This window comes from Salvelinus alpinus, chromosome 22 (genome assembly GCF_045679555.1).
Source record: "Salvelinus alpinus chromosome 22, SLU_Salpinus.1, whole genome shotgun sequence".
In the NCBI taxonomy this organism is placed as follows: domain Eukaryota; kingdom Metazoa; phylum Chordata; class Actinopteri; order Salmoniformes; family Salmonidae; genus Salvelinus; species Salvelinus alpinus.
The window spans coordinates 8,383,703-8,404,851 of NC_092107.1; the positions used below are offsets into that span (position 1 = coordinate 8,383,703).

Consider the following 21,149-nt stretch of genomic DNA (forward strand, 5'->3'; position numbering starts at 1 on the left):
GGCACACTGTGGAATTTCACCCAGTAGATATGGGAGTTGATCAAAATCGGATTTGTTTTCAAATTCTTTGTGGGTCTGTGTGATCTGAGGGAAATATGTGTCTCTAATATGGTCATACATTTGGCAGGAGGTTAGGAAGTGCAGCTCAGTTTCCACCTCATTTTGTGAGCAGTGAGCACATTGTCTCTCTGTCTGTCTCTGTCTCTGTCTCTCTGTCTGTCTCTGTCTCTCTGTCTGTCTCTGTCTGTCTCTCTCTCTCTGTCTGTCTCTGTCTCTGTCTCTCTGTCTGTCTCTGTCTCTCTGTCTGTCTCTGTCTCTCTCTCGCTCTATGCGTATTCCTCTTCTTCTGTTTCTTTTTCATATATATATATTTTTAACTCTGCAGTCCCTCTGGCTTCTCTGGTCTCTGTTTCCCCTCTTCACCCCTCCATTTCCTAATCTATCTTTTATCTCCAAATAAACATGGCATACTTATTGAAGACATTCTTATCCATTATATGACACACACACGCATGCACACACGCACGCACGCAAACACACACACACTCGCACACACACACGCCCGCGCGCACACGCCCGCGCGCACACACACACCGCTGTGATGTGAGCCACATGGGGGATTAACAATGCATAACAGATAAATATGCCATGTTTGAAGCAGTGCGTCTGTTCACTGCCCTGAGGAGAGAACCCCCATAATCACTCATCTGGAATCAGTTTACTCTTCCCCAATCCTTCTCCCAAACATTAGAAGGTAGCAGACTAAACTGACTGTGGATCAGCTCTTAGCTCAGTGTGTAATGTCATGTAATGATCAATAGAGCAGATCAGAGCAGCTGCGGAGATGCCTTCACTGGCCAGTATGGTTTCTTACCGTAACAGGGACAGTCAGAGGAGAGGCCCACACACACACAGCTTTTACCTATACCCTGTACTCCTCTCTTCCTCCTTCCTCTCTTCCTCCTTCCTCTCTACTCCTTCCTCTCTACTTCCTATCTACTTCCTCTCTTCCTCCTTCCTCTCTACTCCTTCCCCTCTACTCATTTCTCTATTCCTCCTTCCTCTCTACTCCTCTCTTCCTCCTTCCTCTCTACTCATTCCCCTCTACTCATTTCTCTATTCCTCCTTCCTCTCTACTTCCTCTCTACTCATTCCCCTCTACTCATTCCTCTCTTCCTCCTTCCCCTCTACTCATTCCTCTCTTCCTCCTTCCCCTCTACTCATTCCTCTCTTCCTCCTTCCTCTCTACTCCTTCCTCTATTCCTCCTTCCTCTCTACTTCCTCTCTACTCCTTCCTCTCCTTCTATTCCTCCTTCTCCACCTCCTTTTCTGAATATCTTTCTCTTCTCAAACTATCTTGTTCTAACCACCACCTCATTCCTTTCTCCACCTCTATTCTCCCTCCCTCACATTCTCCTCTTTTTCAAATCCTCATCTTCCTCCCTATTCCTCCTGTTTCACCTCCTCCCCCTCTACTCCTCCTGTTTCATCTTCTCCCCCTCTACTCCTCCTGTTTCACCTCCTTCCCATCTACTCCTCCTGTTTCACCTTCTCCCCCTCTACTCCTCCTGTTTCACCTCCTCCCCCTGTACTCCTCCTGTTTCACCTCCTCCCCCTCTACTCCTCCTGTTTCACCTTCTCCCCCTCTACTCCTCCTGTTTCACCTCCTCCCCCTGTACTCCTCCTGTTTCACCTCCTCCCCCTCTACTCCTCCTTCTCCCCCTCTACTCCTCCTGTTTCATCTTCTCCCCCTCTACTCCTCCTGTTTCACCTCCTTCCCATCTACTCCTCCTGTTTCACCTTCTCCCCCTCTACTCCTCCTGTTTCACCTCCTCCCCCTGTACTCCTCCTGTTTCACCTCCTCCCCCTCTACTCCTCCTGTTTCACCTTCTCCCCCTCTACTCCTCCTGTTTCACCTCCTCCCCCTGTACTCCTCCTGTTTCACCTCCTCCCCCTCTACTCCTCCTGTTTCACCTCCTTCTCCCCCTCTACTCCTCCTGTTTCACTTCCTTCATTGCTGCACCCGTCTCCCCTCCTCCTCCATCATCTCCATTTTATTTTTCCATCTACGTACTTCTCTTTTCGTCCTCCTCCTCTCCCTGCATTACAGTCATATTGTCTATATTCCCGGTGAGTATGAGGGTAGTAAAGCTCTGATGCACTGCACTACTTCAACACTCCACTCGTCTATACATTCCTCCCATTCCTCATTAAGTAAAGTGGGACACTTCTGTCGCAGTCGTTTCCAATCCACCCACCCACGCACTCTCTCACATCACACACACTTTTACATTTACTGGCTGTTGTGCGCTACAGTGTGCAATAAACACATTGCATCTCAAGAATATACTCAATAAAACACATGATAATAAACCCTTAAATATGTTATGCACACACACACACACACACACACACACACACACACACACACACACACACACACACACACACACACACACACACACACACACACACACACACACACACACACACACACACACACACACACACACACACACACACAGAGAGAAAGAGAGAGACAGAAACACCTCACCCTTCCCAGACATCTATTGATCAGGCTCAGCCCAGGGGAAAGGGGAGGAGGAGGAACATTATTCCCTGAAGTCAAATGTGCGCTTAGCAACCGCCCTAGTCATCTGATTCCCAGACCCATCCCATAATACAAACACCAAACCCACTGGGATGTGCCTGACAGCCATGACACACAAACCCCTGCAAGATACGACAACCACTAATGACAGTCAGTCAGTATTACATGATGAAAACCTTTGGGAATACACACATGCATACCAGTCCTACTGCAGTATCTTCTCCCCTGGAGGGGCAAGCTCAACCCCTGTTGCTCCACAACAGCTAACGTAACACATCCTCTACTCTACTAACAGCTCTGTCTTCTAGCCTCAGCACATGTTATTTCACCTTTATTTAACTAGGCAAGTCATTTAAAAACTCATTCTTATTTACAAAGACGGCCTACCCCGGCCAAACCCGGACAACACTGGGTCAATTGTGCGCTGCCCTATGGGACTCCTGAGCGCGCCTGGTTGTGATACAGCCTGGAATGGCCCTGGCACTGAAATGCAGTGCTTTAGGAGCCCTAGTTGAGAGCGCTAGCCCCAGGTAGCCTCAGCACTAGCCCCAGCTAGCCTCAGCACTAGCCCCAGCTAGCCTCAGCACTAGTGCCAGCTAGCCTCAGCACTAGTCCCAGCTAGCCTCAGCACTAGTCCCAGCTAGCCTCAGCACTAGTCCCAGCTAGTCTCAGCTAGTCTCAGCACTAGTCCCAGCTAGCCTCAGCACTAGTCCCAGCTAGTCTCAGCTAGCCTCAGCACTAGCCCCAGCTAGCCTCAGCACTAGCCCCAGCTAGCCTCAGCACTAGTCCCAGCTAGTCTCAGCACTAGTCCCAGCTAGCCTCAGCACTAGTCCCAGCTAGCCTCAGCACTAGTCCCAGCTAGCCTCAGCACTAGTCCCAGCTAGTCTCAGCACTAGTCCCAGCTAGTCTCAGCACTAGTCCCAGCTAGCCTCAGCACTAGTCCCAGCTAGTCTCAGCACTAGTCCCAGCTAGTCTCAGCACTAGTCCCAGCTAGCCTCAGCACTAGTCCCAGCTAGCCTCAGCACTAGTCCCAGCTAGCCTCAGCACTAGTCCCAGCTAGTCTCAGCACTAGTCCCAGCTAGCCTCAGCACTAGTCCCAGCTAGCCTCAGCACTAGTCCCAGCTAGCCTCAGCACTAGTCCCAGCTAGCCTCAGCACTAGTCCCAGCTAGCCTCAGCACTAGTCCCAGCTAGTTTCAGTCAGTGTCCTGTCTTACCTGGTGAGAACAGTTTTCCTGGTGAACCATCCTTCACAGCATCCTAGACAGGCGCAGGCTTGCTGCGCCTCGGTAATGACAACGGGAGTGGGAGTGGGAGTGGGTTCCCAAAGCTGCTGCGGTTTTCCGACTGAGACACAGGGGGAGGAGAGGGGGAAGAGATCCAGCCCCAATCCGGAAAGAGAGACCAGAGAGAGAGAGAGACTGACTGTATGTCTGCGTTCTGGTGTCACTCTCTACTGATCCTGCTGCTACTGATATGGCTGCTCCTCTCCTCTGTAGTGTCCTCTCTTTCTTTTTCCCTCTGTTGCTCTGTCTGTCTGAGAGAAGGGTAGGGTCTGATCACTTATTTTCCAAAAGAGAGGGAGGGGGAGAGAACTCAAAAAGGGAGGGGAGTGAGAAAGAGGAGGAGAAACAGAAAGGGAGAGTGAATTCCGTCTCTCTCCCTGCCGGAACGGGGAAGGGGCAGACTGACTCATCACAGACACAGTCAGCCAATGGGGTGATAGAACAGGGTGGGGGGAGACAGGGGGCGGGGTGAGGGATCAGAGGGGGAGGTGACCTTCTGCTGGTCTACAGAGCTAGAGCTACAGAGCTAGAGCACCGAGGTGGAAACGGCCCACAGAGAGAGAGAGAGAGAGAGAGAGAAAGGTGGAGGAGGAAGGATGAGAGACGGGAGGAAGAGAAGTGACTCCCACACCAAACACCCTTTCATCTCAATCCCTAAATCTTCTCTAAGTGCTGAGACAGTATCCTAATGGTTACAATTTGAAGAGAACTATCTTAACTATAAGCAGTCCTTTTGGTGAGTTGCAGGGTTATTTTCCATACTCTGCTGAGTAATCCACTCACTATACTTTTATCTATGACCTAATTATAGAATTTGGGGAGTATAAAAAGTCTGCAGGGCGTCTTTAAAAACTAAAAACTGTTTGAATGTATGACTAATGCCAAGAAGCACATATTCATATTCATAGGTTTTCACAACTTGTGAATAGTTGACTATTTTCTCAGCGTTGGTGTGTATGAGTATGACAGAATGTGTGTGTCTGTGTGTGCGTAGCTCCTTTCCTCTCTGTCCGTCTGTCTCTGTCCGTCCTCCTCCCTCTTCTCTGTCCCCCTGTGGTACAGGATTATAATCTGTCTGGAACAGATGGCCTCTCTATAATCCACCAGCAGGAAAGTCCACCCTGCCCTGCATAAACTCTTCTCGCTCTACCTTCCCCTCTGTCCCTCCATCTCTTTGTGTTTCTCCGTCTCTCTGTCCCTGACAGGTCAATGGCATGCATGTGACAACACTCTCACTGAATAAGCATGCCTGCCTTGCCACAGGGATTTCAGAGTATTCCACAAATATTCTAGATCAAAGTATATTGTTTTGTATTGGTTGTCCATGATGAAACAATAGCTTGGCTACTGTGTAGAAGGACAGAACGCTCTCTCCATCCATCAATATCTCTCTCCCACTGATGTCTCCCTCCCTCTCTCCCTCCCTCCTCTCTCCGGTCAGAGATAGACAGATGTCTCTCACACTGTATGTCCTCACTGGAACAGTGTATGTGATTGAGAGATCGCTCTCTCTGTCTGTTATTGATCTCTGTTGTGCAACGGTGGCGTTTATCGATAAGCCCAGTCCAGGGTTTAATGATCTGGAAGTAGATCGATGTCGTTCCTGGTCTGATCCGAGTGGCCAGGCTCTGGATCGTTGACTCTGGTCTGGAAGGGTCAACAGGGTTAACAGTGGCCCTCTGGGCTTATGGTAGAAAGTCCAATAAGACAGAGTAGAGAGGAACCCTACACACTACAGGTGTATTAGGACGGATCCAGTGTTTCAGTAGTATTAACCATCACACTGTCTTTTACTACTTCAAAAGGCTCACTGCTCCCTCTCTGGAATAGCAATACCACACTAATAAAACACAGTAGGAATATAAATCCTAAACACACACACACACGTACACGCACACACGCGCACACACACGCGCGCACGGACAGACACATGCTCCCTGAGCTATGTTTTGACATGAGAGGATCCAGCCCCCACCTCTCTCCCCTCCATCACCATGGTAGCAGACACTTCCTGCTGACCTTCTGTTGGTTGTCAAGGTTTTGTGAATCTGAATCAAGGGCAAGGTGAACACACAAAGCACATCCACGCGTATATGAGACTGTTAACTCACACATGCACACACACACACACGGACATACGCACTCACGCACTCACGCATACACACACACACACACACACACACACACACACACACACACACACACACACACACACACACACACACACACACACACACACACACACACACACACACACACACACACACACACACACACACACACACACACACAAACACACACAAACACTCACACACACAGACAGGACAAATATCCAAAGATCTGATTATCTACTATACCTATTGGCAGCAGATTACGGCCCAACCCATCCAAAACCAACAGGGAGTAGCCTAGATAGAGGTTATAATCTAGAGATTATAATCTGTAGATTCTGACTCTAACTGCTACAGAATTTCCATGGGGCTTTTCAGACCTGGCCACAAGAGAAGTAATTTAGAATATGTGAATATCATCATACTGTGCACTGTAAGGTATGTGTGTTAGAGTGACTTTTAATCTCTCTAATCTCACTCTGTGTGTGTGTGTGTGTGTGTGTGTGTGTGTGTGTGTGTGTGTGTGTGGTGTGTGTGTGTGTGTGTGTGTGTGTGTGTGTGTGGTGTGTGTGTGTGTGTGTGTGTGTGTGTGTGTGTGTGTGTGTGTGTGTGTGTGTGTGTGTGTGTGTGTGTGTGTGTGTGTGTGTGTGTGTGTGTGTGTGTGTGTGAATAATGCAGTGGAGAGTGTTTAGAGCTGTACCAGGGAGCAGGCCCAGCCCTCTTCCTCTCTCTTCTTTTCTCATCCCTCCTGCTCCTCCTCCTCCTCGTCCTCCTCCAACACAGAAACATACAGAATCAAAACAGACCAGCTGTGTGTGTGTGTGTGTGTGTGTGTGTATGTGTGTGTGAGTGTGTGTGTGTGTGTGTGTGTGTGTGTGTGTGTGTGTGTGTGTGTGTGTGTGTGTGTGTGTGTGTGTGTGTGTGTGTGTGTGTGTGTGTGTGTGTGTGTGTGTGTGTGTGTGTGTGTGTGTGTGTGTGTGTGTGTTTGCTGTCCCTGTTTCCGAGGGTGTGTCACAGATACACGCATTCAAGCGGAAATAAGAAATACCTACAATCAGATCTGACCTGATCGATGGCCCCATGACATAAAACTGTAGACCAGATGAGAGGACAGAGACAGTTGGCTCTAGCTGATCCCAGGTCAGATATAACCTGATGGTTCCAGTTAGGTTTTGGAGTTAGTAGGGTAATAACATAATGGAGGGCATATCTTATTCATTTATTGAACAAAGTTTCCTCTCTCTCTCTCTGTTTATCTCCTTCTGCATCTTCTTGCTCTCCCTCCCTCCCTCTCCCTCTCCCTCCCCCACCCACCCTCCCTCGCTACACCCCACCCAGTCTCCCTCCCTCCCTCCCTCCCTACAGCCCACCCAGTCTCCCTCCCTCCCTCTCCCTCTCCCTCCCCCACCCACCCACCCTCCCTCCCTACACCCCACCCAGTCTCCCTCCCTCCCTCCCTCCCTACAGCCCACCCAGTTCCCCCCACCCTCCCCCCCACCCTCCCTCCCTACAGCCCATCCAGTCTCCCCCCCCCCTCCCCCCCACCCTCCCTCCCTACAGCCCATCCAGTCTCCCTCCCTCCCTCCCTCACAGCTGGATGAGAGGAGCACAGATGCTTTTAGAGCTGACATTTTCTGTCAGTGTAAAAACACTGAATATTTAACCAGTGGGTCTCAGCAGGAGGAGAGGAGCCTGACTGAGACCCCCTCAGTAATGAGCTCTCTCTCTCCCTCGCTCCCTCTCTCTCTCTCTGATCATGTGGCTTCAGTTAGAGCCTGGCTAGGACTACAGAGGAGAACGAGACCCTCTATACATAAAGGTGGCACAATGGGACATATAATAGAGGATTCTCCATCTGACAAAATAATATAATTTCCCCCCCCTCATTAGCAGTTGTGGGTTCGTTATGTTGTTGGAAGTGGGCTACAGTGATTGCTTTGGGGGATTCTCATTTGGGCAAAAGACCGTCCTCAACTCCTTTGTTCTTTCTCCTCCGTGACCTGAAAACCGATAAGTGGTCGAGTGGTCGAGGAGAGTTACTTACTTGTACAGAGGATGCCTCTCGCAGCAGGTAGCGCAGAAGTGTTTTAGAATCTGCCACACCCCCTATCAATCAGCTGTTGTTTTCTCGAAGGACAAAAGGATGCACACATTTAAAAACCAGAAACTGGTGAGTGTTTTATCTGTAAAATGTCTGCCACAACTAGCAACATTAGTTTTATCACTTTACACATTTATTTTGGGATTCCACTCCTGTAAATGTCATTTGCCTGATGACGCGAATGGAGAGGGAGTCTCTTTTCATACAAGCGCATTTGTTTCCACGTTTCCTCTCCTCCTTTACTCGACTACCTTTGACCTTCAAAAATAGGCAAGGAAAGGACGGAGGAGATAGCAAAACCAATTGAGAAACTCCCAGTGTCCCTGTAAACTCCCAGTTAAGTTATGTCATGGGGAATAAGAGTCAGAGGGGTCAGTCTGTATAGCCTGGGTGTATAGTCAGTCTGTATAGCCTGGGTGTATAGTCAGTCTGTATAGCCTGGGTGTATAGTCAGTCTGTATAGTCTGGGTGTATAGTCAGTCTGTATAGTCTGGGTGTATAGTCAGTCTGTATAGCCTGGGTGTATAGTCAATCTGTATAGCCTGGGTATATAGTCAATCTGTATAGCCTAGGTGTATAGTCAGTCTCTATACCCTGGGTATATAGTCAATCTGTATAGCCTGGGTGTATAGTTAGTCTGTATAGCCTGACAATATAGTCAATCTGTATAGCCTAGGTGTATAGTCAGTCTGTATAGCCTGGGTGTATAGTCAATCTGTATAGCCTGGGTGTATAGTTAGTCTGTATAGCCTGACAATATAGTCAATCTGTATAGCCTGGGTGTATAGTTAGTCTGTATAGCCTGGGTGTATAGTCAATCTGTATAGCCTAGGTGTATAGTCAGTCTGTATAGCCTGGGTGTATAGTCAATCTGTATAGCCTGGGTGTATAGTCAGTCTGTATAGCCTGGGTATATAGTCAATCTGTATAGCCTGGGTGTATAGTCAGTCTGTATAGCCTGACAATATAGTCAATCTGTATAGCCTAGGTGTATAGTCAGTCTGTATAGCCTGGGCATAGAGTCAATCTGTATAGCCTGGGTGTATAGTCAGTCTGTATAGCCTGGGTGTATAGTCAGTCTGTATAGCCTGGGTGTATGGTCAGTCTGTATAGCCTGGGTATATATTCAATCTGTATAACCTTGGTGTATAGTCAGTCTGTATAGTCTGGGTGTATAGTCAATCTGTATAGCCTGGGTGTATAGTCAGTCTGTATAGCCTGGGTATATAGTCAATCTGTATAGCCTGGGTGTATAGTCAGTCTGTATAGCCTGACAATATAGTCAATCTGTATAGCCTAGGTGTATAGTCAGTCTGTATAGCCTGGGCATAGAGTCAATCTGTATAGCCTGGGTGTATAGTCAGTCTGTATAGCCTGGGTGTATAGTCAGTCTGTATAGCCTGGGTGTATGGTCAGTCTGTATAGCCTGGGTGTATGGTCAGTCTGTATAGCCTGGGTATATATTCAATCTGTATAACCTTGGTGTATAGTCAGTCTGTATAGTCTGGGTGTAACGAAAGTCGTCGGGAGAAGGAGAGGAGGACCAAAGTGCAGCGTGGTACGTATCCATAATACTTTTAATCAAGATGAATACACGAACAAAAACAACAGAACGACCAACGAACAGTTCTGACAGGTGCAACAAACACTAACCAGAAAATAACCACCCACAAACACAAGTGGGAAAACAGGCTACCTAAGTATGGCTCTCAGAGACAACGATAGACAGCTGCCTCTGATTGAGAACCATACCAGGCCAAACACATAGAAATAGAAAACCTAGACCTAAAACATAGAATACCCACCCACATCACACCCTGACCAAACTAAAAATAGAAACATACAAAGCAATCTACGGTCAGGGCGTGACACTGGGTGTATAGTCAGTCTGTATAGCCTGGGTATATATTCAATCTGTATAACCTTGGTGTATAGTCAGTCTGTATTTCCTGGGTGCCAGTCTGTCAGAATGTCTCTTTCTGGTCAACAGGCTGTATAGTCATGCTGAGGATGTGTCAGGGCTACAGCTCTGTGTGTTCAGTGTGGCAGTGACAGATGATGCTCTCCACATGACCTGGCTACCAGCCTCATTCACATGCTGTCACACACAGGGAGGGAGAGGACGAAAGAACAGACACAGACAGACAGACAGACAGACAGACAGACAGACAGACAGACAGACAGACAGACAGACAGACAGACAGACAGACAGACAGACAGACAGACAGACAGACAGAGAGAGAGAGAGAGAGAGAGAGAGAGAGAGAGAGAGAGAGAGAGAGAGCTCAATTTTCGCCATGTAATACCATTGAAAGCCGTTACAAATAACCATCCCAAAATAGGGAAGTGGGAGCTTAAAGGTTCATGGTCCCCCAGACTACCCACCACAATTAACCCTGTAACCACGCAGAATGAATGCGTCAAAAATAGACATTCATCCATAATGTGTCGAATTTCGAAGAAAAACTATGAGATCTTGTTGAGAGACAGAAAGAGACAGAAAACATCTCATGAGTTTGTGCGTAAGAAAAGGACACTCTCTCTTTAAAGAGTTGCCCTGCGTTAGCAATGCATTCTGGCAGGGATAGAGTCTGTGTGTGTGTGTGTCTGCTCTGAACAGGACTTTTATTTTTAGCCTGGTATAAACAGACCCTGTTGGGAGGCCCTGTCTAGTGCCCGGTCCTCAGCCCACCTCAGCTCAAACACACACACATACACAACCACACCAATTCACCAGCGCTGCCGTGCCCCGCCCATGGTGGAGGGAAGAATGGAAAGAGAGAGAAAAAAAAGAGAGAGGGGGGGGGTGAGAGTGGAGAGAGAGAGAACAAACACACACAAACCACTGTGCCTGACTCTGCCCTTTATTCTAGCGGTATACCCACTGACAGGTGATGGATGGCTGTTTCAACTCTGTCTTTGAGCTAAAACCATGCTGCCATTCTCTCCCTCTGCTTTGCTCTGTCTTTTCCCATGCTATAAAGATATAGGGCTTTGCTCTGTCTTCTCCCATGCTATAAAGCTATAGGGCTTTGCTCTTTCTTCTCCCATTCTATAAAGATATAGGGCTTTGCTCTTTCTTCTCCCATGCTATAAAGATATAGGGCTTTGCTCTTTCTTTTCCCATGCTATAAAGATATAGGGCTTTGCTCTGTCTTTTCCCATGCTATAAAGATATAGGGCTTTGCTCTTTCTTCTCCCATGCTATAAAGATATAGGGCTTTGCTCTTTCTTCTCCCATGCTATAAAGATATAGGGCTTTGCTCTTTCTTCTCCCATGCTATAAAGATATAGGGCTTTGCTCTTTCTTCTCCCATGCTATAAAGATATAGGGCTTTGCTCTTTCTTCTCCCATGCTATAAAGATATAGGGCTTTGCTCTGTCTTCTCCCATGCTATAAAGATATAGGGCTTTGCTCTTTCTTTTCCCATGCTATAAAGATATAGGGCTTTGCTCTTTCTTCTCCCATGCTATAAAGATATAGGGCTTTGCTCTTTCTTTTCCCATGCTATAAAGATATAGGGCTTTGCTCTGTCTTTTCCCATGCTATAAAGATATAGGGCTTTGCTCTTTCTTCTCCCATGCTATAAAGATATAGGGCTTTGCTCTTTCTTCTCCCATGCTATAAAGATATAGGGCTTTGCTCTTTCTTTTCCCATGCTATAAAGATATAGGGCTTTGCTCTGTCTTTTCCCATGCTATAAAGATATAGGGCTTTGCTCTTTCTTCTCCCATGCTATAAAGATATAGGGCTTTGCTCTTTCTTTTCCCATGCTATAAAGATATAGGGCTTTGCTCTTTCTTCTCCCATGCTATAAAGATATAGGGCTTTGCTCTTTCTTTTCCCATGCTATAAAGATATAGGGCTTTGCTCTTTCTTCTCCCATGCTATAAAGATATAGGGCTTTGCTCTTTCTTCTCCCATGCTATAAAGATATAGGGCTTTGCTCTTTCTTTTCCCATGCTATAAAGATATAGGGCTTTGCTCTGTCTTTTCCCATGCTATAAAGATATAGGGCTTTGCTCTGTCTTCTCCCATGCTATAAAGATATAGGGCTTTGCTCTTTCTTCTCCCATGCTATAAAGCTATAGGGCTTTGCTCTTTCTTCTCCCATGCTATAAAGCTATAGGGCTTTGCTCTGTCTTTTCCCATGCTATAAAGCTATAGGGCTTTGCTCTGTCTTTTCCCATGCTATAAAGCTATAGGGCTTTGCTCTGTCTTTTCCCATGCTATAAAGATATAGGGCTTTGCTCTGTCTTCTCCCATGCTATAAAGATATAGGGCTTTGCTCTTTCTTCTCCCATGCTATAAAGATATAGGGCTTTGCTCTGTCTTTTCCCATGCTATAAAGATATAGGGCTTTGCTCTGTCTTCTCCCATGCTATAAAGCTATAGGGCTTTGCTCTGTCTTCTCCCATGCTATAAAGCTATAGGGCTTTGCTCTGTCTTTTCCCATGCTATAAAGCTATAGGGCTTTGCTCTGTCTTCTCCCATGCTATAAAGATATAGGGCTTTGCTCTTTCTTCTCCCATGCTATAAAGCTATAGGGCTTTGCTCTTTCTTTTCCCATGCTATAAAGCTATAGGGCTTTGCTCTGTCTTCTCCCATGCTATAAAGCTATAGGGCTTTGCTCTGTCTTTTCCCATGCTATAAAGATATAGGGCTTTGCTCTGTCTTCTCCCATGCTATAAAGATATAGGGCTTTGCTCTTTCTTCTCCCATGCTATAAAGATATAGGGCTTTGCTCTGTCTTTTCCCATGCTATAAAGATATAGGGCTTTGCTCTTTCTTCTCCCATGCTATAAAGCTATAGAGCTTTGCTCTTTCTTCTCCCATGCTATAAAGCTATAGAGCTTTGCTCTTTCTTCTCCCATGCTATAAAGATATAGGGCTTTGCTCTTTCTTCTCCCATGCTATAAAGCTATAGGGCTTTGCTCTTTCTTCTCCCATGCTATAAAGATATAGGGCTTTGCTCTTTCTTCTCCCATGCTATAAAGCTATAGGGCTTTGCTCTTTCTTCTCCCATGCTATAAAGCTATAGAGCTTTGCTCTGTCTTCTCCCATGCTATAAAGATATAGGGCTTTGCTCTTTCTTCTCCCATGCTATAAAGCTATAGAGCTTTGCTCTGTCTTCTCCCATGCTATAAAGCTATAGAGCTTTGCTCTTTCTTTTCCCATGCTATAAAGATATAGGGCTTTGCTCTTTCTTCTCCCATGCTATAAAGATATAGGGCTTTGCTCTGTCTTCTCCCATGCTATAAAGATATAGGGCTTTGCTCTTTCTTCTCCCATGCTATAAAGATATAGGGCTTTGCTCTTTCTTTTCCCATGCTATAAAGATATAGGGCTTTGCTCTGTCTTCTCCCATGCTATAAAGCTATAGGGCTTTGCTCTGTCTTCTCCCATGCTATAAAGATATAGGGCTTTGCTCTGTCTTTTCCCATGCTATAAAGCTATAGGGCTTTGCTCTTTCTTTTCCCATGCTATAAAGCTATAGGGCTTTGCTCTTTCTTCTCCCATGCTATAAAGATATAGGGCTTTGCTCTTTCTTCTCCCATGCTATAAAGCTATAGGGCTTTGCTCTTTCTTCTCCCATGCTATAAAGCTATAGGGCTTTGCTCTTTCTTCTCCCATGCTATAAAGATATAGGGCTTTGCTCTTTCTTCTCCCATGCTATAAAGCTATAGGGCTTTGCTCTTTCTTCTCCCATGCTATAAAGATATAGGGCTTTGCTCTTTCTTCTCCCATGCTATACAGATATAGGGCTTTGCTCTTTCTTCTCCCATGCTATAAAGATATAGGGCTTTGCTCTTTCTTTTCCCATGCTATAAAGATATAGGGCCTTGCTCTTTTCCTCTCATATTTTGTGATGTTAATCTATGGTCCCTCCCTCTCTTGTTCAAGCTATAAAACAGTTCTCTCTCTCACTCTCTCTGTTTCTCTCTCTCCCTCTCTCTGGTCTGCAGTGACTGTGCAGAACGTTGAGTGACAGACACAGAGCTATAACCCAGCTCTTAACGGCAACATAAATCCCCATTTCCTCTGCACCATGCTCTGCCACTCTCAGCCCCTCCGCCCTTTCATCACACCAGCCCACGTTTTCTTAGGGGGGAGAGGGGAAGGCAAGGGAGGCAGAGAAAATGGTCTCCTGCTGTATTCTGCTTGTTCTGAGAGGGGGCCGTAATGTACTCTGACAGCTTGAGGAAAAAGACAATTAGCCGGGAACAGGACTGGGAGAAAGGGGGAGACAGGGAGGAGGGAGGGGGAGAGAACCAGGTGGAAAACAGTATGGAACTGGAGGAAAAGTGGGAGTCGGGGGAAAGGGTATTTGGCCAGAGGGCGAGTATACAGCACGGTGGATGATCTAGTTACAATGCATTGGGTCAAGGGTGGGTGTGAGGTTAGCAAAAAGGTAGGCATTTCTCTGATGACGGTAGTTTGTACTGTATATTTACATTTAGCTTTTTAAGTGAACAGCTCCACACCTCTCTGCTCTCTCTAGGAGCTCAGTGACTCACCGTGACTAAATCAAAGGAAGGGTGTGTGTGTGTGTGTGTGTGTGTGTGTGTGTGTGTGTGTGTGTGTGTGTGTGTGTATATGAGAGACGCTGATGGAATGCGTAGCTCTGGTCTCCCTCCACACCGACCGGGACCCCGCACTGCAGCTGGCTCGCCTTGATGACATCACACCTAACTGCTTATCCCAGGCTATCTAGGCTATGTGGCGTACACTGAACTGATACCCAGGGAGATAGATTGAATGTAGAAGGGAGGGAAGAGCAGTCAAGCTGTGAGTGTGTGTGTTAGCATGTCATTACTAGGCGGGGTCATCGAGACCGTCACTGATAGAACTGCACGTTGACATCTATTGAGAGCGGATGTGATTGTGTGTGTTTCCTGTGCCAGTCCTGTGTAGCTCCTAACACCAGAGCCCAACCTGATGACCCTGCAACGTACTTGTTTCCATGTGTTGTACAGTACGTGCGAACAGTATTCTGCTCCCTCTCTATATATTGTATCAGTGAACGTTTGTAAATGTCAGGGCCAGGTGTGTGTGTGACGCAGAGATGGTGGTTGTGATCAGACACATGGTCATGTTAGAACAGCTGGACCACAGCACAGTTCCCCACCCACTGACTCCAACACTCTTTGACCACAAACTCTCAAGGTGCCTAAAACATGTCCACACAACATCAATGACCGTACAGGGTCCTGACCAAACCACACGAGCTGAACTTATACTGACCACACACGGTTAGAGAGCCAACGGCATTAGCACCAGACAAGTCACTGGGACGCAGTCTAAGTCTGTGTTGTAGCTGCCAGGTGGTTTAGTCCTCAAGCACATCTCCTCCACCACAACACAACACTGCTCCAGGCCAACAGCTACATCAGACCCCTCGCTGAACAGGACAAACCTCTGACTATGTCCACTGCAAAGTCACGACCGCCAGACAGAGACAACAGAGCAGAGAGGACAGAGCCTGACTGACTATATTACCACAGAGTTACAATGTTGCCGGATTGTCACAATGTATTGGTTCAAACTGGATCTTAGTCAGGTCAAACTCTCTCAGGTGGAAACATGGCATGAAAGAGGGTATGGTAGTAATGTAGTCATTAGCACAGGAAACTAAGTATGATGACAGGGGTGGTTTTTGAGTAAGACAGAGAGACAGAGAGAACAGCCTGACCAGTGAGTCCCAGGTAGTAATAAGGCATCGTGGCTGGGATCATCCCCCTCTTCTCTCCTCCTCCAAGACACACCTGCTCTTTGTTAGACGCCACATAGCAGACAGTGGTGGAGAATATTAAACACCCCTCCGACTACTGAAAGACACGTGGTCTTTCTCTGTGCTGGGTCTATGGTGAAACACACAGGCTCTTCCTTCTCTCTGTGTATGTACTGTGGAACGCTGTATCATCACTGAAGTGGGTCTATGAAAGACCCTCTACAAAGAAACCGTATGAAAAAATACATGTTCTATGTACAATAACACATTGAAGTAACTGACAATATCATTCGTCAAAAAGGATAAGCACAATCATAAAGTGTGCAAAACGATCTAAAGAACAAGTTATAATCCAAAGTACAATGTTTATACTAAGGTGACCACCCCTGACATGAGAGGAGTGGACTTTTACCTGGGTGTACTGCCCAACTTGCTGTGTGGAATCCAAGGTTAAGCTGCAAACTCTTCCACTAAAAAAAAGATCTTCCCAGCCGCTGGCGATCGCTCACAGGAAAATTAGAGAAAAGCCAGAACCTTGAAGCAGTAACAGAAACGTGTGTAGAGCACCAGCAGGAGAGAGAGAAAACAGTCCGACTTTGAAGCCTGGACAGCACGGTCTGCCCACAGCGCGAGTGTGTGAGGAGTGTGTAGGAGGCCGGGCGTGCTGGAGCGGGTACTGACACACACAGGCGGGTTAGGGAGAGTCCCAGACGCTTGGGGGCTGAACCAGACACCGGAGCCCCAGCACCTGGCCATGGCCCTGCCCACCTCTAACCCCCCTTTCCCTCCCTGGACCTTTCCCTCCCTCCCACCCTCCACCTGATCCTAGCCTATCCACTCCCACCTCTTAACCCTGTCACCAAACACCTCCACCCAACCGACATCCACTCTCTACTGCCCTCTACCCAACCCCCATCCACTCTCTGCTGCCCTCTATCCAACCCCCATCAACTCTCTGCTGCCCTCTACTCAAACCCATCCACTCTCTGCTGCCCTTTACCCAACCCCCATCCACTCTCTGCTGCCCTCTACCCAACCCCCATATACTCTCTGCTGCCCTCTACCCAACCCCCATCCACTCTCTCCTGCCCTTTACCCAACACCCATCAACTGCCTGCTGCCCTCCACCCAACCCCCATCTACTCTCTGCTGCCCTCCACACAACCCCCAACACTCTCTGCTGCCCTCTACCCAACCCCCATCACTCTCTGCTGCCCTCTACCCAACCCCATCCACTCTCTGCTGCCCTCTACCCAACCCCCATCTACTCTCTGCTGCCCTCTACCCAACCCCCATCTACTCTCTGCTGCCCTCTACCCAACCCCCATCACTCGCTACTGCCCTCTACCCAACCCACATACTCTCTGCTGCCCTCTACCCAACCCCCATTACTCTCTGCTGCCCCTACCCAACCCCCAATACTCTCTGCTGCCCTCTACCCAACCCCCATTTACTCTCTGCTGCCCTCCACCCAACCCCCATCTACTCTCTGCTGCCCTCCACCCAACCCCCATCCACTCTCTGCTGCACTCTACCCAAACCCCATCCACTCTCTCCTGCCCTCTACCCAACACCAATTTACTCTCTGCTGCCCTCCACCCAACCCCCACCTCTCTCTGCTGCACTCTACCCAACCCCCATCCACTCTCTCCTGCCCTCTACCCAACCCCCTCTACTCTCTGCTAGCCTCTACCAAACCCCCTCTACTCTCTGCTGCCCTCCATCCAACCTCCATCTACTCTCTGCTGCCCTCCACCCAACCCCCATCCACTCTCTGCTGCACTCTACCCAAACCCCATCCACTCTCTTCTGCCCTCTACCCAACCCCTATTTACTCTCTGCTGCCCTCCACCCAACCCACACCTCTCTCTGCTGCACTCTACCCAACCCCCATCCACTCTCTCCTGCCCTCTACCCACCCCCTCTATTCTCTGCTAGCCTCTACCCAACCCCCTCTACTCCCTGCTGCCCTCCACCCAACCCCTATCCACTCTCTGATGCCCTATACGCAACCCTTATCCACTCTCTGCTGCCCTCTACACAACCCCCATCTACTCTCTGCTGCCCTCTACCCAACCCCATCCACTCTCTGCTGCCCTCTACCCGAACCCCATCACTCACTACTGCCCTCTACCCAACCCCCATCTACTCTCTGCTGCCCTCTATCCAATCCCCAACCACTCTCTCCTGCCCTCTACCCACCCCCTCTATTCTCTGCTAGCCTCTACCCAAACCCCTCTACTCTCTGCTGCCCTCCACCCAACCCCTATCCACTCTCTGATGCCCTCTACGCAACCCTTATCCACTCTCTGCTGCCCTCTACCCAACCCCCATCTACTCTCTGCTGCCCTCTACCCAACCCCACCCACTCTCTGCTGCCCTCTATCCAACCCCCATCCACTCTCAGCTGCCCTCTACCCAACCCCCACCAACTCTCTGCTGCCCTCTACCCAACCCCATCCACTCTCTGCTGCCCTCTACCCAACCCCCATCCACTCTCTGCTGCCCTCCACCCAACCCCCATCCACTCTCTGCTGTCCTCTACCTAACCCCCATCCACTCTCTGCTGCTCTCCACCCAACCCCCATCCACTCTCTGCTGTCCTCTACCCAACCCCCATCTACTCTCTGCTGCCCTCCACCTAACCCCACATACTCTCTGCTGCCCTCTACCCAACCCCCATTACTCTCTGCTGCCCCTACCCAACCCCCAATACTCTCTGCTGCCCTCTACCCAACCCCCATTTACTCTCTGCTGCCCTCCACCCAACCCCCATCTACTCTCTGCTGCCCTCCACCCAACCCCCATCCACTCTCTGCTGCACTCTACCCAAACCCCATCCACTCTCTCCTGCCCTCTACCCAACACCAATTTACTCTCTGCTGCCCTCCACCCAACCCCCATCCTCTCTCTGCTGCACTCTACCCAACCCCCATCCACTCTCTCCTGCCCTCTACCCAACCCCCTCTACTCTCTGCTAGCCTCTACCAAACCCCCTCTACTCTCTGCTGCCCTCCATCCAACCCCCATCTACTCTCTGCTGCCCTCTATCCAATCCCCAACCACTCTCTCCTGCCCTCTACCCACCCCCTCTATTCTCTGCTAGCCTCTACCCAAACCCCTCTACTCTCTGCTGCCCTCCACCCAACCCCTATCCACTCTCTGATGCCCTCTACGCAACCCTTATCCACTCTCTGCTGCCCTCTACCCAACCCCCATCTACTCTCTGCTGCCCTCTACCAAACCCCACCCACTCTCTGCTGCCCTCTATCCAACCCCCATCCACTCTCAGCTGCCCTCTACACAACCCCCACCAACTCTCTGCTGCCCTCTACCCAACCCCATCCACTCTCTGCTGCCCTCTACCCAACCCCAATCCACTCTCTGCTGCCCTCCACCCAACCCCCATCCACTCTCTGCTGTCCTCCACCTAACCCCCATCCACTCTCTGCTGCTCTCCACCCAACCCCCATCCACTCTCTGCTGCCCTCTACCCAACCCCCATCTACTCTCTGCTGCCCTCCACCCAACCCCACATACTCTCTGCTGCCCTCTACCCAACCCCCATTACTCTCTGCTGCCCTCCACCCAACCCCCAATACTCTCTGCTGCCCTCTACCCAACCCCCATTTACTCTCTGCTGCCCTCCACCCAACCCCCATCCACTCTCTGCTGCACTCTACCCAACCCCCATCCACTCTCTGCTGCCCTCTACCCAACCCCCATCTACTCTCTGCTGCCCTCTACCCAACCCCCATTTACTCTCTGCTGCCCTCCACCCAACCCCCATCTACTCTCTGCTGCCCTCCACCCAACCCCCATCCACTCTCTGCTGCACTCTACCCAAACCCCATCCACTCTCTGCTGCCCTCCACCCAACCCCCACCTACTCTCTGCTGCACTCTACCCAACCCCCATCCACTCTCTCCTGCCCTCTACCCAACCCCCATCTACTCTCTGCTAGTCCTCTACCCAACCCCCATCTACTCTCTGCTGCCCTCCACCCAACCCCCATCCACTCTCTGCTGCCCTCTACCCAAACCCCATCCACTCTCTGCTGCCCTCTACCCAACCCCTATTTACTCTCTGCTGCCCTCCACCCAACCCCCATCTACTCTCTGCTGCCCTCCACCCAACCCCTATCCACTCTCTGCTGCACTCCACCCAACCCCCATCCACTCTCTGCTGCCCTCTACCCAACCCCCATCCACTCTCTGCTGCCCTCCACCCAACCCCACATACTCTCTGCTGCCCTCTACCCAACCCCCATCTACTCTCTGCTGCCCTCCACCCAACCCCCAATACTCTCTGCTGCCCTCTACCCAACCCCCATTTACTCTCTGCTGCCCTCCACCCAACCCCCATTTACTCTCTGCTGCCCTCCACCCTCCACCCAACCCCCATTACTCTCTGCTGCCCTCCACCCAACCCCCAATACTCTCTGCTGCCCTCTACCCAACCCCCATTTACTCTCTGCTGCCCTCCACCCAACCCCCATCTACTCTCTGCTGCCCTCCACCCAACCCCCATCCACTCTCTGCTGCACTCTACCCAAACCCCATCCACTCTCTGCTGCCCTCCACCCAACCCCCACCTCTCTCTGCTGCACTCTACCCAACCCCCATCCACTCTCTCCTGCCCTCTACCCAACCCCCTCTACTCTCTGCTAGCCTCTACCCAACCCCCTCTACTCTCTGCTGCCCTCCACCCAACCCCCATCCACTCTCTGCTGCCCTCTACCCAAACCCCATCCACTCTCTGCTGCCATCTACCCAACCCCTATTTACTCTCTGCTGCCCTCCACCCAACCCCCATCTACTCTCTGCTGCCCTCCACCCAACCCCCTTCACTCTCTGCTGCACTCTACCCAAACCCCATCACTCTCTGCTGCCCTCCACCCAACCCCCACATCTCTCTGCTGCACTCTACCCAACCCCCATCCACTCTCTCCTGCCCTCTACCCAACCCCCTCTACTCTCTGCTAGCCTCTACCCAACCCCCTCTACTCTCTGCTGCCCTCCACCCAACCCCCATCCACTCTCTGCTGCCCTCCACCCAAACCCCATCCACTCTCTGCTGCCCTCTACCCAACCCCTATTTACTCTCTGCTGCCCTCCACCCAACCCACACCTCTCTCTGCTGCCCTCTACCCAACCCCCATCCACTCTCTCCTGCCCTCTACCCACCCCCTCTATTCTCTGCTAGCCTCTACCCAACCCCCTCTACTCCCTGCTGCCCTCCACCCAACCCCTATCCACTCTCTGATGCCCTATACGCAACCCTTATCCACTCTCTGCTGCCCTCTACAC

The 21,149-nt window shown here is 49.8% G+C and overlaps 1 protein-coding gene across 7 annotated transcripts in view; it reads right to left on the minus strand.

Annotated features, from left to right (window-relative positions):
* LOC139548921 (schwannomin-interacting protein 1-like) overlaps nucleotides 1-21,149 on the minus strand; it is a 324,597-nt gene that overhangs the window by 35,595 nt on the left and 267,853 nt on the right. Inside the window, exon 1 of one of the 7 annotated variants that reach the window (XM_071358886.1) lies at nucleotides 3,827-4,223. The exons of the other annotated variants lie outside the window; for them this stretch is intronic. Within the exon in view, the coding sequence (XP_071214987.1) occupies nucleotides 3,827-3,856 (30 nt within the window). The 5' untranslated portion in view covers nucleotides 3,857-4,223. Of the gene's footprint in view, nucleotides 1-3,826; nucleotides 4,224-21,149 lie in introns of those variants that run through there. 7 annotated transcript variants of the gene reach the window in all.